The sequence below is a fragment of the Piliocolobus tephrosceles genome, chromosome 2 (assembly GCF_002776525.5).
Source record: "Piliocolobus tephrosceles isolate RC106 chromosome 2, ASM277652v3, whole genome shotgun sequence".
Lineage (NCBI taxonomy): Eukaryota > Metazoa > Chordata > Mammalia > Primates > Cercopithecidae > Piliocolobus > Piliocolobus tephrosceles.
In genome coordinates this window covers 38,556,251-38,573,891 of record NC_045435.1, presented here as the reverse complement: position 1 = coordinate 38,573,891, position 17,641 = coordinate 38,556,251, and the positions used below count along the sequence as shown (strand labels likewise).

Here is a 17,641-nt window from a genome sequence, read left to right as displayed (position 1 = left end):
TTCTCTAATAGGAAAATGTTTACAGCAGAGGAGCCATTACAGCTAGGAACCTAAGTGTGGGCTACATAAACTTTAGTTTTGAGGGAGTTTTAGATGATACTTGGTGACTTTCTCAGGATGGTGTAACATGGGCTAGATCAGAGTCTTGTTAATTCCCAAATCTGTTCCTAATGAATTCTTCCTCCACCCCACAAAAAGCCGATAAGGAGATAACCTTGTCGGGAATCTGTGTCCTTATTGCTGTGTCAATTTAGGCTTTCAGTACTCTACTGTATAAGAGATTCCAAGAGGAAATTTTGTAATCTCTGTATTCAGAATTTTGTTTTTTTTTTCTTCTTCTTTTTCTTGAGACAGAGTCTCTCTGTCGCCGGTGCTGGAGTGCACTGGCAAGATCTCAGCTCACTGCACATTCCATCTTCCAGATTCAAGTGATTCTCCTGCCTCAGCCTCCCATAAAGCTGGGATTACAGGCGGCCGCCACCACGTCCCACTGATTTTTGTATTATTAGTAGAGACGCGATTTTGCCATGTTGGCCAGGGTGATCTCGAACTCCTGACCTCAAGTGATCCACCTGCTTGGCCTCAAAAGTGCTGGGATTATAGGTGTGAACCACTGCACCCAGCCAAGAATTCAGTAATTTTCATAAGCAAAGAAACCAACAGTCAGCTGACTGTCACCTTGAAGTTATCTAGAAATTCTAAAATACTATTTTTTCCCCCCTGGATAAAGTTGGGTTTTTAGTAAACTGGTGATTTTTTAGTAAACTTCCCTGGAGTAACCAACTGAGTCAGTGCCTTTATTAGTAACGAATACGTGGTGATCCCTAAATTCTCACCTGTAGGATCTAATCTCAAAGGCTTGGACCTTGAGACTATGCAACTACAAAAATTGGTTAGATGCCAAGTTGATCACAAAATGGGATTATCTTTCTAAGAAAATATTGGCCAAAAACTAGTTAATCATAAAGATATCCCCCATCCCTTGTGTGCTGTTCTTTACTCTGAGACTGGAACCGTGTAGACACTGGGGCATTTTTGTAAATGATAGCTCTTGTCCCCAGGTTCTTTACTGTCCACACCATTATAGATGATTCATACAACTTGATGATTTGCTTTGATGTTTTCTCTCCTTTCCTCCTATCCTTTCTTTCTCTTTGTTTTACACTCTTTGTTGCGGTGATGAGTTCCTTCCAGAGGAAAAACAAGAAATCCAGAAAAGGTAGAGTACTTCAATGTCCCATCAGTTTTTCTTCTCCAGTTTGACATTTACCAGTTCCCATGCTCATTTGAATTAAGGTTCTGTTTTGCTAGCTGCCTCCTGGATTGTAATTCTGGTCCCCATCTAAGGCCAGGATCATCAGACACCTGAAAAATAATCACGTTCACCCTGAGAGCAAGGGAAGAGAGAGACTTTTCTCAGGAAAAAAGGAAATCCAGACAACCAACACTGCAGAGAACAGAGCCTGATCCCCTAAGCAACCTGCCAAGAACCAGAGGGACCAAATGAGGAACCTTACTGCAGTTTATCATTTGAAATGCTTTGTAGGAAGAGGGAGGTAGGGAAAATTACTTTGTTCATGCTGAAAAAAGTGTTTCTATCCTGTCTCTGGGAATGAGAGTAGATGAGAGATACTGAATATACTCCTTGATCTGGCAGTTTTTATTAGGTGGTTGTGGAAGTCTAGTTCTTTTATGCATTAAAGATAAATGGTATATAACCTTTCAAATCTAAAATGAAAACAGTCGGAGAAATGGATCTTTCCACATCTCCACATTCCCTTGTACTCCTTAAAAAGTACAAGTACATTCTCAGACAGTGCCCTCTTCTGGCTAAGACATTCTACATCTTTTTTTAATTCATTACTCTGTAATTGTGGAACTTGTATTTTAACACACCTGAAGATGAAAGCCTTCAGAAATCTCTAATTTGCTTCTACGTAAACTCCCAGATTCCACCCTTGTGCAAGCTAATAATTAGGCTGAAATATTGCATGATGATTCCTCTGGAAGTGATAATCTCATGATTTTATGAGGATAGTCTTAGCTGTCCTAAGACTGAGAAATAACTAACCTGTTTGTTATCTAAGGGCCATCTCTAGCTTTTTTATGTGCACATTTAAGGACACCATGGTGTTCTTTCTCCACTGTGAATAGTGGGGACCTTTGGCCACCTAGAAGCAAGAAGAGCAAGTATATTGAGAGAAACCTTAAAGCCAGGAGACTTGTTGCTCTGCCATGTTTTCGAATAATTAGACGTGCTCTGGGAAGCTTGGAGGTTACTCCTTCCTTTTTCTTCTTGGAGAGCACACAGATGTAAGCTATCCCTGATACTTTTACCTGCTTACTAAAAGTTGAATAGTGCAGCTTTGGAATAGAGCTTTTGTCATTTCTCTTCCAGAAGGAGTGTCATACTGTGTGGTGCCAAGAGGAAATTTGATGGCTCAGCTCACTAATAAATCTTGTGAACAAACTTAATTTCTTCATTCCATAGATAAAGAACTGTGAATCCTAGTGAAGGGTCTTTTTATGTTCTTTCTGGCTTCCCAAGTCAGTAAGGTACCTCAAACCAGGGAGATAAAAGTACCTGCTTTGAGCATTGCTGCCCAGGTACTGAAGGTGAACATGGGTGGAATCTAGGATTTTGGAAGCAAACAATGCCTTTTAGCTAAGAGCATTCTCAAGCTCAGTGAAATCTAGGTCTCAAATAGACTTGAGCCCTTGTCATGAGACTGGTCTGGTTTATGGCATGGTCTGTGAGCCTACTTTGTTGGTTCTTGTGAGTCCAGGCCCAGTATCTTTGTACTGTCCTTTGCAATGCTGAGATGGTGGCATTCCCAAACTTTCTTATAGAAGCTTATAAAAATAGCTAGAAATAAATATATTGCCTTCTGTTTCCAAATATTAGACAGATAATCCTTGAAAAATTGTAAATTTGAATTACATTGGCTTAGTTTCCCCTTTTCTGCCTTTCTTGTCCCCTCTAAAAGCTTAATGTGATAAACTGCAGTAAGCCTTCATCCTCCTGTGTCTTTTCCCATCTTCATTGATCTCTCTGCCTTTTCTGGAAAGTTGCTCAGATGACTCAGGCAGTGTTCTCTGCAGAGTTTGCAATCTGGGTTTATTTTTCTGATGTGAGCCTTTCTTTTCACTTGCTCTCCAGGTGAGCCTGGCATTTGCTAGGAACCGGAGTGGAACCGGCAAAGTGGCCAGCAACAGAGTCCTGATCCAAATGGAGAAAGGGAACCAGGCGTACCTCAACCTGGAGTGGGAAACTTGATAGGAGGTCAGAAGTACTTCAGCTTTGGATTCTCATTTTCCTTATTTAAGGAACTGAGCGCCAGAAGGTAGAGACTAAGAAAGGGAAGAGAGAAAACATCAAACCTTCAGTGTGCAGATTTCAGTTGTAGCCTTATTTAGTGAGTTCAGGACAGTGAAAAATAATGAGTGGAATTACAGTTCATAAGTAGTTACAGCTGCGTGATAGCTTGTTTCCTTGTATGGTGCCATTCTTGGATATTAAGAATATAATAGTTTCAAACAACAAAAGAAGTGAAAATTTTATTTGGCCACCATTTGTTACTTCAGGCAATACCATTTCTTAGATTTTTTTTTTTCCAGGTTAATGATTTCCTCGTAGTAGGGTTGCTTACTTTAATTAATTTCTTTGGCTGTTTCTATCATCACTTTATGCATATGTGTTTGCCATCAATTCTAGGCTTTCCCATTTCACAACTATTTCTTGTTAAATTCTAATCTAGTACCCAAGGCTGAAACATTTAGAAAAAAACAAAAACAAAAATAGATGGCAAATCTCAGTGGAGTACAGCTTTAAATTACAGACTATGATGAAAGGGAAGTTACGTAGTTTAAAGTACATCTAATTTTTAAAAAACATATACTTAAATATGTTTAACAGTTAGTTCTTCTAACATTAATAGAGACAGACCTATACTCAGGGAAATTCTGTTTTTTACTCCCCCCCATACATATATGGATACATGCATAAACATACGTATCACACATGTATAGATGGGTGTAGAACATTTCACAAATACAGCTTGATTAGCTTTCACAAAGTGAAAACAGCAAAGTAATCAACACCCTGTGTGTTTTTATTGCCTTATTAATGCATGAATATGGTTGTATTTTCAGTGGTCCTCTTGTTAGAGTTACCCATTTACTTCTGTCCCCAGTAATAGCAAAACTGTTCTTGATTTTCATTCCTGGATTGCATTCAGAGGTTATCATCATTGTGTACTACTTAGTGATGAGCATAACTGGCATGTTATTCTTTTGCTAAGATGTAATAATTTCTCTCTCTTTTTACTATCTGTATTCAGGCTGTTATTCACTTAAATTTTTCATTTTCTTAGTCATTGTCACTTGAATTGTTTTGCTTTTCTATTTTATTAACTTGTGTAGCTTCTGGAATTCTCCCTCATTTCCCCTGAGATCTTTGGTGCTAAACTCAAAATAGCAGTTTGAATGCTGGCACCAATTAGTATTCTAAGTAGTTTTTTCTCACCAATAACTCTGTACTATATCCCTATGTACCCAGATTATAATTATAATTTCTTTGCATCCAAATCTCACTGTAATCTTTTTCTTTTATACAGATGGTATGTATTCTGATCTTATTTTTTTTCCAGATTACTTTTCCTTACAGTTTCCTTTTATTTGACTTGATGTTTGCAGTATCTGATGACTGTTTATTGAACTTTGAGCCTGCCTTGTGGTGGGACAGTTTGCTTTTATACTTACATCATATGACTCTGGTTTACAAATTAATTTTCCTAGTAAGCAAAAGAAACTACATTTTAGGTGAACTTGTTTTTTCTTTTTTAGTATAAATAATCTGGCATACTGTTATTTAAAATTTCTTGCACTAGATACCCAAACTACAAGCAATTGAAATATTTTTGGGTCAGCATTACGTTTCAGGAAACTATGACTGGGCTTCATAAGGTATTAGATTAGGAGGCTGTAACAGTCCTTGTCTTGGACTGTGTAACATTACTCGAATCATTTGTCAAATTGTTGGATTTTTTTGGATAGTTTCCTGATTTGCACACAAGAAAAGCCAGATACCTTACATCTCTGGGTTGTCGTAGGGGTCATCTGCGAGTATGTGAATAGTACTTTGAAAATATAAAGTGGCCGGGATCACACCTGTAATCCCAGCACTTTGGGAGGCCTAGATGGGAGGATGACTTAAGGTCAGGAGTTCAAGACCAGCCTGACCTATATGATGAAACCTCGTCTCTACTAAAAATACAAAAATTAGCCAGGCGTGATGGCACATGCCTGTAATCCCAGCTACTTGGGAGGCTGAGGCAGGAGAATCACTTGAATCTGGGAGGTGGAGGTTGCAGTGAGCTGAGAATGCGCCATTGCACTCGAGCCTGGGCAACAAGAGCGAGACTCCGTCTCAGAAAAAGAAAATATAAAGTACAGTACAAGTGTCAAGTTTTAATTCAGACGTACTGAAAGGGTCTGAGTGTTGTTTTCATTAGTAATTTAATCACAGGGATAAATGTGGGAAGAATTTTTATTTCATGGTACCTGGGGTTTAATCTGCAAGTCTCCAGAATTTTTGTTATAACAAAAAGTGACCAGATACGGGCTCTTCATTTAACTGAAGTGCTCCTACTCTGCTGCTGCTAAACCACCTTACCTCACTCGTGTGTGTCACTTTTATAGTTTTCTTTGGAACGTCCACTGGTTGTGTGTCTTCTGCTATGAATTTTGTATCATTAGCATAGCTTTGAACGTGATTTGATCAGATTGCCCATTTCCTCTGTCTTCCTCTATTCCCAAAGATTAATGAATTTAGTTTTCTACCCGACAGCTACCTTTTAGTTAATCTGGAAGCTTAGAAGAATCACAGGTCATTTGATGATGACTTGTTGTTGTCTCTGATTTAAAGGACATACCATGGAATTTTTCTTTTTTTCTGTGTATGTGCTTTATTAAATAGAAGACAGAATGGAGGAAGAAACAACCTGAAATGTAATTAAGAATTCTTAACTAAATAGAGAACATTATTGGATTTCTCAATATTAGGCTAAAGAGTCAAGTTAGTGTTAGAGATAGATTTTAGTGTAGTATGCTCTATTTTTTGTTGGCCATAATTTCCTTTATATCTTCTGTTTACCAGTGCTATAATGCTATATATCAACCTTCAGTCCATTTACCTTCATTTTTCCCTCCCTATTAAGAATGCCCAAAAAGTCCTGTCTCTGTATTTTGGTTTGGAGCCCTCTTATTTATTGGAAGCTCTTACGCTTTGAAGTTGTCATTTCTTTTCATTATGTGCTGTTAACTCCTTTCACTTACCTAACATTTGATACCTTTTGCCTTTTTCACTGTGCCTATATTTTATGTTTCACACTAACATTCTCTCCCCATTTGACTTTGCCCATTCTACAGAAGTTTGTAAATCTTTTTTTTTTAATTGGATAACATACATGGTACAGGTTAAAAGGCATATAAGGCTTTCCAGTGAAACGTGTCTTTTTCATCCTTGTTCCCTAGTTACCATGACCTTTCCATGCAGGCAACAAGTATTTAGTTTCCTATAACTCCTTCTAGAGATAATCTGTGCAATAAGTAAATTAATACATGTATTCCTTTTTAACGCTTTTAGAAAATATGGTATAATGCCATATTAATGTACACTATTTGCATTTTGTTTTCATGTATATCTTGGGAGATCATCCCATATCAGCATATGTAACACTCCCTCATTCTTTTTATGGTGTCATGTTTACTGTTTCTTGAACTGAAATTTTAGACACCCTGAATATTCTTCTAGGTTGAGGTGTCTCTTCTGGATATTCTTTTAAAATTAATATAGTACTCAACGGATAGGTTATGTGCAAATAATGATCTCAGAATCTTTTTTTCATGTACAGAAAATGTTACTGTTGTAAGTAAACAAGCTTTTACATTCTAAAATGATAATGAAAATTATTTTTATCTTTATAGTTTGAATCAGCTTGGGTACTGACAAATATTGCTTCAGGAAATTCTCTTCAGACCCGGATTGTGATTCAGGCAGGAGCTGTGCCTATCTTCATAGAGTTGCTCAGCTCAGAGTTTGAAGATGTTCAGGAACAGGTAAAAATGAAACAAAAAAAAGCAGGTGAAAGAAATTTTTCGGCTGGGCACATTGCTCATGCCTGTAATCCCAGCATTTTGGGAGGCCGAGGTGGGTGGATCACAAGGAGTTCGAGACCAGCCTAGTCAACATGGTGAAATCCTGTCTCTACTAAAAATACAAAAATTAGCAGGGTGTAGTGGTGCGTGTCTGTAATCCCAGCTACTTGGGAGGCTGAGGCAGGAGAATTACTTGAACCTGAGAGGCGGAGGTTGCAGTGAGCCGAGATCGCGTCATTGCACTCCAGTTTGGGCGACGAGAGCAAGACTGCATCTCAGAAAAAAATAAAACCAGTATTTCCCTTCAGTTATAATAAGGGGCTGAGTTTTGCCAGTTGGCTTTGGTAATCTATGGATTGTCACAAAGGAGTGTTCTTGAAATTTAGTCTTAGTCAAATAGAAAATTTTTTAGTGACTGTAGGCAGAATTTCTTTTAGACACAAAATAATCTTCCCCTTCCAAACTTGACATTCTTTAAGCCATGTATATATGTCCTTTTGTAGACCATGTAAGCAGTTACTAATAGAGGTTTTTTCTTGTAGAAATTTCAAGTGTTGAAAGTAGATCAGTTGCTGTGGCTCATGCCTGTAATTCCAGCACTTGGGAGGCTGAGGTGGGCAGATTGCTTGAGCCCAGGAGCTCGAGATCAGCCAGGACACCATGGTGAAACCCCATCTCTACAGAAAATAAAGTAGGTGGCCATGGTGGCACACGCCTGTTGTCCCAGCTGCTTGAGAGGCTGAGGTGGGAGGGTTCACTTGAGCTCCAGGAGGTGGAGGCTGCAGTGAGCCGAGATCACACCACCGTACTCCAGCCTCGGTAACAGAGCGAGACCTATCTCAAAAAAAAGAAAGTGGCTAGTCTTTGCTACTTTTGTGCAGAAGGGTACAGAAAACAAACTTTTCTTTTCGTTCACTGTTTTCTTATGTAAGCAAGAAAATTCTCTTTCTCTTTTTCTTTCTTTCTTGCTTTTCTTTTCTTTTTTCTTTCTTTCTTTTCTTTCTTTCTCTCTCTCTCTCTCTCTCTTTCTCTCTTTCTCTCTCTCTCTTTCTCTCTCTTTTTCTTTCTTGTCTTTCTTTCCTGTCTTTCTTTCTTTCCTGTCTTTCTTTCTTTCCTGTCTTTCTTTCTGTCTTTCTGTCTTACAATCTCTGTCACCCAGGCTGGAGTGCATTGGCTCAATCTCAGCTCACTGCAACTCTGTCTCTCAGGTTCAAGCAATTTTCGTGCCTCAGCCTCTCGAGTAGCTGGGATTACAGGCGCCTGCCACCACACCTGGCTTTTTGTATTTTTAGTAGAGATGGGGTTTCACTGTGTTGCACTCCAGACGGGGTGACAGAGCGAGACTCTGCCTCAAAAAACAAAAACAAACAAAAAAGAATTAGTTCTTTCCTTTAATAAACTGAAAACCTCTGTTTATTGTATATTTTTGGATATTACTTATCTTCCTCCCCCAATCCTACAGCTATTTCATTTGACTCCCCAATGAACGTGTTATTATGATATACTGGCATCTGAAAGAATTATGAGGGAATTAAACTATGTAGCCTTTATTAATGAATGATTCTTTCACAGGCAGTCTGGGCTCTTGGCAACATTGCTGGAGATAGTACCATGTGCAGGGACTATGTCTTAGACTGCAATATCCTTCCCCCTCTTTTGCAGTAAGTTTCTTCTTCCTTCTTCCTTTTTGAGAATAAAAATGTAAGAGAGTCCTCAGAAAGCATTACATCTTTGGAAATCATTTTGGATTTTCTAGTGTTATTTTTTATTCCAGATATTTTCTTGTATAGCTCATTTCCTCCAGCACCCTATCTTTTTCCATGCCAAAATTCTGAATTACTTGCATCAGAATTAATGAAGTTTTAATGTTCTGGAGAAAAGCTGTCTGAAGACATCTCTCTATCAAAATATTATTATTTAGTATTTATGTCATCAGATAATCACTGTCTGTTATATAGTTTACTATTATACCATCGTGCTTGTAGGTTATTTTCAAAGCAAAACCGCCTGACCATGACCCGGAATGCAGTATGGGCTTTGTCTAATCTCTGTAGAGGGAAAAGTCCACCTCCAGAATTTGCAAAGGTAAGGACTATGCTTTTGGGACATTGGCAGAAAAAATACAATTAAAAGAATATAGGAACCAATAGTAAGGTGAACAGAAAGATAATTTTTGTTAAAATTTAAAATGTTAGAATTTTATCTGTTTTTGGAGAAACGTTGTTGTTTTTGTTGGTTCTCTTTATTATTTGAAAAGCAAATTTAAAGCATAGCTTGAAGGTGCACATTTACGAAGGGACTGCAAATAAAGCATAGCATGAAGGAAGAATTTGTAAAGCTTATTGAAATTAGGCTGCATACAATTAGTATACTGTATTAAGAGACTATCCTTTCAGTTCTTTTAAAACAGTGGTTCTCAAAGTGTGTTCTGTGAGTTCTCTGGGAGTCCATGAGATTGTTTTTTTTTTTTTTTTTCAATAGGTTTTTGGGGAACAGGTGGTGTTTAGGTACATGAGTTACTTGTTGAGTGGTGATTTCTGATATTTTGGTGCACCCATCACCCAAGCAGTATATACTGTACCCAGTGTGTAGTCTTTTATTTCTCACCCACCTCCGATCCTTTCTCCCTGACTCCCCAAAGTCCATTGTATCATTCTTACGCTTTTGCGTCCTCATAGCTTAGCTCCCACTTAATGAATGAGAATATCTGATGTTTGGTTTTCCAGTCCTGAGTTAATTTACTTAGAATAATGGTCTCCAGTTCGATCCAGGTTGCTGCAAATGCCATTGTTTTGTTCCTTTTTATGGCTGAGTAGTAGTCTATGGTATATATATCACATTTTCTTTATCTACTTGTTGATTGATGGGCATTTGGGCTGGTTCTGTGCATTTGCAATTGTGAATTGTGCTGCTATAAACCTGTGTGTACAAGTATCTTTTTCATATAATGACTTCTTTTCCTCTGGCTAGATACCCAGGAATGGGATTGGGCATCAAATGGTAGATATACTTTTAGTTCTTTAAGGAATCTCCACACTGTTTTCTATAGTGGTTTTACTGGTTTACATTCCCAGCAACAGTGTAAAGTGTTCCCTTTTCACCACATTCATGCCAACGTCTATTTTTCTTGTTTGTTTTTTGGTGTTTTGAGACAGAGTTTTGCTCTTACTGCCCAGGCTTATAGTGCACTGGTACGGTCTCGGCACACTGCAACCTCCACCTCCTGGGTTCAAGAGGTGGAGGTTCTCCTGCCTCAGCTTCCCGAATAGCCGGGTTTACAGGCGCATACCACCATGTCCAGCTAATTTTTGTATTTTTAGTAGAGACTGGGTTTCACCATCTTGGCCAGGTTGGTCTTGAACTCATGACCTCAGGTGATCCACCCACCTCAGCCTCCCAAAGTGCTGGGATTACAGGCATGAGCCACCGTGCCTGGCTGCATTTTTTAATATGTTTGTTGGCTGTTTGTATATCTTCTTTTAAGAACTGGCTGTTTGTGTCCTTAGCCCACTTTTTGATGGGATTGTTTTTGTTAGATTTGAATTTCTTGCAGATTCTGGATATTAAAGTAAACGAGTTTTTTTTGTAGTTGTTTTTAATTTGGAATCATATTTCACTAATTCATCTTAAAACCTTAGCATTTTTGGTCTATAACAAAGTATCTGAAATACAGAATTTTATAGCTTGCACATTTGTGAAAGTTCCTTTACCTATTTAGTCCACAAAGATTGTGTTTTGACAGGGAATCTCACTTCAAGAATTGATGTATATAAAACTTTGCTCTTTGAAATTATTTTCCTTGGGCTTTGACTACAGATTAGTGCAAGATCACTGACAACATTGCCAAAGATGAAAATGCCACTTGGGTACTTGCTGCTTCATCTTTAGAAGAGCAAATCACCCTAGAAGTCACCAAGTATATGCCTGGTTGCCTTCTTGAGTATCTCACTTCACTTCTGGCTTTTAGTCTATTAAATTTCATAATCATCATTTTCCTTTTACAGGTTTCTCCATGTCTGAATGTGCTTTCCTGGTTGCTGTTTGTCAGTGACACTGATGTACTGGCTGATGCCTGCTGGGCCCTCTCATACCTATCAGATGGACCCAATGATAAAATTCAAGCAGTCATCGATGCTGGAGTATGTAGGAGACTTGTGGAACTGCTGATGTAAGATATCTTTTAGAAAGTGTGTCCACTTTTTTTCCCTTGGTACTAGTTTTCTAGCTGCTAATACTTAAATATTAATTGATTGTACATGATAATTGATTTATTGTGCTTTGGGCTACTGTTTTTGTTACTTGTTTATGTTGATGTCAGATCCGTTTGTCTTGTTTTATTGAGGTTTATAGAGAACCTCTTACTCCTCTGCTGTTAGCAGGCCTTTAGCAGAAACATTGGGAAAACTCCAATATGTGTAGCTGCAGGCTCATACTGGATGACCTGAGATCAACCACTGGACATCAGAAGGCATACTGCCACTAAAATAGTCATTCCTTATCTGTCTGTTTCATTTGGAGCTTATTTTAGACAAGTATCAGAAATTTAATCTTATTTTGCTTTATCATGTCTGTGATGCTTTTGATAACGAAGTGGAAGATTTACTCGTGACAAATAATATGAGACCGTAATAATCAAATTTTTAGATACTGCAGAAGAAAAAAATGAAAGTGATAACACAATGGAGAAATGGTATAGTTACAAGCCATGGGAAATTCAAAGTAGAAAGTAGATGCAAGGAGACATTGTCTCAAACATGACATTTGGAATAGATTAGATAGTTATAATGTATTAATACAAAATACAAAACTCTGGGATTATAGCAGGCTACAGACTGGATGCAGATCAGTAATGTTGTGCTAATGTGAATTGATGGCAGTATGATGCTGCAGGAGTCTGAAGAACATCATTCAAAATCTGGGAAGTAATCCTTTGTATTCTTCAGTCACTAGACTACTATATATTTTAGCCATTTCTTTTTTTTTTTTTTTTTTGGCTTTTTAAAAAATACTTTAAGTTCTAGGGTAAATGTGTACAACATGCAGGTTTGTTACATAGGTATACATACGTACCATGTTGATTTGCTGACAACATTGCCAAAGATGGAAATGCCACTTAGGTACTTGCTGCTTCATCTTTAGAAGAGCAAATCACCCTAGAAGTCACCTTGTCATTTACATTAGGTAAATGTAATACAATTTACATACAATTAACTTGTCATTTACATTAGGTATTTCTCTTAATGCTATCCCTCCGCCTGCTCCCCACTCCAAGACAGGCCCCGGTGTGTGATGTTCCCCGCCCTGTGTCCAAGTGTTCTCATCGTTCAGTTCCCGCCTATGAGTGAGAACATTCAGTGTTTGGTTTTCTGTCCTTGTGATAGTTTAGTCAGAATGATGGTTTCCAGCTTCATCCATGTCCCTGCAAAGGATATGAACTCATCCTTTTTTATGGCTGCATAGTATTGCATGGTATATATGTGCCACATTTTCTCAATCCAGTCTATCATTGATGGACATTTGGGTTGGTTCCAAGTCTTTGCTGTTGTGAATAGTGCTGCAATAAACATGCATGTGTCTTTGTTGTAGCATGATTTATAATCCTTTGGGTATATACCCAGTAATGGGATCACTGGGTCAAATGGTATTTCTTGTTCTAGATCCTTGAGGAATCACCACACTGTCTTCCACAATGGTTGAACTTAATTTACACTCACCAACAGTGTAAAAGCGTTCCTATTTCTTCACATCCTCTCCAGCATCTCTTGTTTCCTGACTTTTTAATGATTGCCATTCTAACTGACGTGAGATAGTATCTCATTGTGGTTTTGATTTGTATTTCTCTGATGACCAGTGATCATGAGCATTTTTTCATGTGTCTGTTAGCTGCATAAAAGTCTTTTATGAGAAGTGTCTATTTATATCCTTTGCCCACTTTTTGAGGGGTTGTTTTTTCTTGTAAATTAGTTTAATTTCTTTGTAGATTGTGGATATTAGCCCTTTGTCATAGGAATGCTTGTGATTTTTGCACATCGATTTTGTATCCTGAGACTTTGGCTGAAGTTGCTTATCAGCTTAAGGAGATTTTGGACTGAGATGATGGGGTTTTCTAAATATACAATCATGTCATCTGCAAACAGGTACAATTTGACTTCCCCTTTTCCTAATTGAATACTCTTTATTTCTTTCTCTTGCCTGATTGCCCTGGCCAGAACTTTCAACACTATGTTGAATAGGAGTGGTGAGAGAGGGCATTCTTATCTTGTTCCAGTTTTCAAAGGGAATGTTTCCAGTTTTTGCCCATTCAGTATGATATTGGCTATGGGTTTGTCATAATAGCTCTTATTATTTTGAGATACGTTCCATCAATACCTAGTTTATTGAGAGTTTTTAGCATGAAGGGCTGTTGAATTTTGTCAAAGGCCTTTTCTGCATCTATTGAGATAATCATGTGGTTTTTGTCTTTGGTTCTGTTTATATGCTGGATTACGTTTATTGATTTGCATATGTTGAACCAGCCTTGCATCCCAGGGATGAAGCCCACTTGATCGTGGTGGGTAAGCGTTTTGATGTGCTGCTGGATTTGGTTTGCCAGTATTTTATTGAGGATTTTTGCATCGATGTTCATCAGGGATATTGGTCTAAAATTCTCTTTTTTTGTTGTGTCTCTGCCAGGCTTTGGTATCAGGATGATGCTGGCCTCATAAAATGAGTTAGGGAGGATTCCCTCTTTTTCTATTGATTGGAATAGTTTCAGAAGCAGTGGTACCAGCTCCTCTGTGTACCTGATAGAACTTGGCTGTGAATCCATCTGATCCTGGGCTTTTTTTGGTTGGTAGGCTATTAATTACTGCCTCAATTTCAGAGCCTGTTACTGGTCTATTCAGGGATTCAACTTCTTCCTGGTTTAGTCTTGGGAGATGTATGTGTCCAGGAATGTATCCATTTCTTCTAGATTTTCTAGTTTATTGGCGTGGAGGTGTTTATAGTATTCTCTGATGGTAGTTTGTATTTCTGTGGGATCAGTGGTGGTATCCCCTTTATCATTTTTTTATTGCGTCCATTTGATTCTTTTCTCTTTATTAGTCTTGTTAGCAGTCTGTTAATTTTGTTGATCTTTTCAAAAAACCAACTCCTGGATTCATTGATTTTTTTTGAAGGGTTTTTTTGTGTCTCTTATCTCTTTCAGTTCTTTTCTGATCTTAGTTACTTTTGGCTTCTGCTAGCTTTTGAATTTGTTGGCTCCGGCTTCTCTAGTTCTTTTAATGGTGATGTTGGGTGTTGCTTTTAGATCTTTCCTGCTTTGTCTTGTGGGCATTTAGTGCTATAAATTTCCCTTTACACACTGCTTTAAATGTGTCCCAGAGATTCTGGTACATTGTGTCTTTGTTCTCACTGGTTTCAAAGAACATCTTTATTTCTGCCTTCATTTCGTTATTTACCCGGTAGTCATTCAGGAGCAGATTGTTAAGTTTCCATATAGTTGTGCAGTTTTGAGTGAGTTTCTTAATCCTGAGTTCTAATTTGATTGCACTCTGGTCTGAGAGGGAGTTTGTTGTGATTTCTGTTCTTTTACATTTGCTGAGCGGTGTTTTACTTCCCATTATGTGGTCAGTTTTAGAATAAGTGCAATGTGGTGCTGAGAAGAGTGCATATTTTGTTGATTTGGGGTGGAGAGTTCTGTAGATGTCTATTAGGTCCACTTGGTGCAAAGCTGAGTTCAAGTCCTGGATATACTTATTAACCTTCTGTCTCGTTGATGTGTCTAATATTGACATTGGGGTGTTAAAGTCTCCCATTATTATTGTGTGGGAGTCTAAGTCTCTTTATAGGTCTTTACAGACTTACTTTATGAGTCTGGGTGCTCCTGTATTGGGTGCATATATATTTAGGATAGTTAGCTCTTCTTGTTGAATTAATCCCTTTACCATTATGTAATGGCTTTCTTTGTCTCTTTTGATCTTTGTTGGTTTAAAGTCTTTTATCAGAGACTTAGGATTGCAACCCCTGCTTTTGTTTCTTTTCCGTTTGTTTGGTAGATCTTCCTCCATCCCTTTATTTTGAGCCTATGTGTATCTCTGCACGTGAGATGGGTCTCCTGAATACAGCAGACTGATGGGTCTTGACTTTTTATCCAATTTGCCAGTCTATGTCTTTTCATTGGGGAATTTAACCTATTTACAATTAAGGTTAATATTGTTATGTGTGAATTTAATCCTATCATTATGATGTTAGCTGGTTATTTTGCCCGCTAAATGATGCAGTTTCTTCCTAGCATTGATGGTCTTTACAATTTGGCATGTTTTTGCAGTGGCTGATACCGGTTGTTTCTTTCCATGTTTAATGTGTCCTTCAGGAACTCTTGCAAGGCAGGCCTGGTGGTGACAGAATCTCTCAGCATTTGCTTGTCTGTAAAGGATTTTATTTCTCCTTCACTTATGAAGCTTAGTTTGGCTGGATGTGACATTCTGGGTTGAAAACTCTTTTCTTTAAGAATGTTGAATATTGGCCCCACTCTTCTGGCTTGTAGAATTTCTGCCGAGAGATCCACTGTTAGGCTGAGGGGCTTCCTTTTGTGGGTAACCTGACCTTTCTCTCTGGCTGCCCTTAACATTTTTTCTTTCATTTCAACCTTGGTGAATCTGACAATTATGTGTCTTGGGGTTGCTCTTCTTGAGGAGTATCTTAGTGGTGTTCTCTGTATTTCCTGAATTTGAATGTTGGCCTGCCTTGCTAGGTTGGGGAAGTTCTCCTGGATAATGTCCTGAAGAGTGTTTTCCAACTTGTTTCCATTCTCCCCATCACTTTCAGGTTCACCAGTCAAACATAGATTTGGTCTTTTCACATAGTCTCATTTTTCTTGGAGGCTTTGTTCATTTCTTTTTACTCTTTTTTTCTCTAATCTTGTCTTCACACTTTATTTCATTAATTTGATCTTCAATCACTGATATCCTTTCTTCCACTTGATCGAATTGGCTGTTGAAGCTTGTGCATTCATCACGAAGTTCTTGTGTCATGGTTTTCAGCTCCATCAGGTCATTTAAGGTCTTCTATACACTGTGTATTCTAATTAGCCATTCATCTAACCATTGTTCAGGGGTTTTAGCTTCCTTGCGATGGGTTAGAACATGCTTCTTTAGCTCGGAGAAGTTTATTATTACCGACTTTCTGAAGCCTACTTCTGTCAGCTCATCAACGTTATTCTCCGTCCAGCTTTGTTCCGTTGCTGGCAAGAAGCTGTGATCCTTTGTAGAAGAGGTGCTCTGCTTTTTAGAATTTTCAGCTTTTCTGCTCTAGTCTCCCCATCTTTGTGGTTTTATCTACCTTTGGTCTTGGATGTTGGTGACCTACAGGTGAGGTCTTGGTGTGGATGTACTTTTTGTTGATGTTGATGCTATTTCTTTCTGTTTATTAGTTTTCCTTCTAACAGTCAGGTCCCTCAGCTGCAGGTCTGTTAGAGTTTGCTGGAGGTCCACTCCAGACCCTATTTTCCTGGGTATCACCAGCAGCGGCCACAGAACAGCAAATATTGCAGAAAAGCAAATATTGCTGCCTGATATTTCCTCTGAAAGCTTCATCCCAGAGGGGCACCTGCCTGTATGAGGTGTCTCTCAGTCCCTACTGGGTGGTGTCTCCCAGTTACGCTACTGTTGCGGGAAATCAGGGACCCCAAACGGAGGGACCAGCTGAAGCCACGGCCAAAGGACATAAATTGTGAAAATTTCATGGACGTTTATTAGTTCCCCAAATTAATACTTTTATACTTTCTTATGCCTGTCTTTACTGTAGTCTCTGAACATAAATTGTGAAGATTTCATGGACATTTATCACTTCCCCATTTAATACTCTTATAATTTCCTATGCCTGTCTTTAATCTCTTAATCCCGTTATCTTTGTAAGATGAGTATGTATGTTGTCTCAGAACCCTGTGATGATTGCATTATGTATACAAATTGTTTGTGAAATGTGTGTTTGAAGAGTATGAAATCTGGGCATCCCAAAAGAACAAGATAACAGCGATTTTCAGGCAACAAGGGAGATAAGCATAAGGTCTGACTGCCTATGGGACTGGGCAGAACAGAGCCATGTTTCTCTTCTTGCAAAAGTGAATAGGAGAAATATCGCTGAATTCTTTTTCTCAGCAATGAACAGCCCTGGGAAAAAAAATACAGTCCCGGGGGAGGGGGGGGGGCCCTCTAAAATGGCCGCTCTGGGAGTGTCTGTCTTATGCAGTTGAAGATAAGGGATAAAAGGTCTCCTGCAGCGCCCTCAGGCTTGCTAGGGTTAGGAAATTCCAGCCTGACAAATTCTAGTCAGATCAGTTGTCTGCACTCGAACCCTGTTTCCTGTTAAGATGTTTCTCAGTGACAATGTGTGCACAGTGGGACCTGAAACTTCATCTGCAATTCTGATTTTGTCCTGGCCTTGTGATCTTGCTCTGCCCCCATTTTCCCCCTGATACTTCATTGCCTTTTGAAGCATGTGA

The 17,641-nt window shown here is 38.6% G+C and overlaps 1 protein-coding gene across 1 annotated transcript in view; it reads left to right on the top strand.

The window, feature by feature from the left end:
- KPNA1 (karyopherin subunit alpha 1) overlaps positions 1-17,641 on the top strand; it is a 93,220-nt gene that overhangs the window by 54,223 nt on the left and 21,356 nt on the right. The window contains exons 6-9 of the mRNA XM_023214665.2: positions 6,988-7,119; positions 8,731-8,819; positions 9,144-9,243; positions 11,163-11,326. Of these exons, the coding sequence (XP_023070433.1) occupies positions 6,988-7,119; positions 8,731-8,819; positions 9,144-9,243; positions 11,163-11,326 (485 nt within the window). The remainder of the gene's footprint in view (positions 1-6,987; positions 7,120-8,730; positions 8,820-9,143; positions 9,244-11,162; positions 11,327-17,641) is intronic.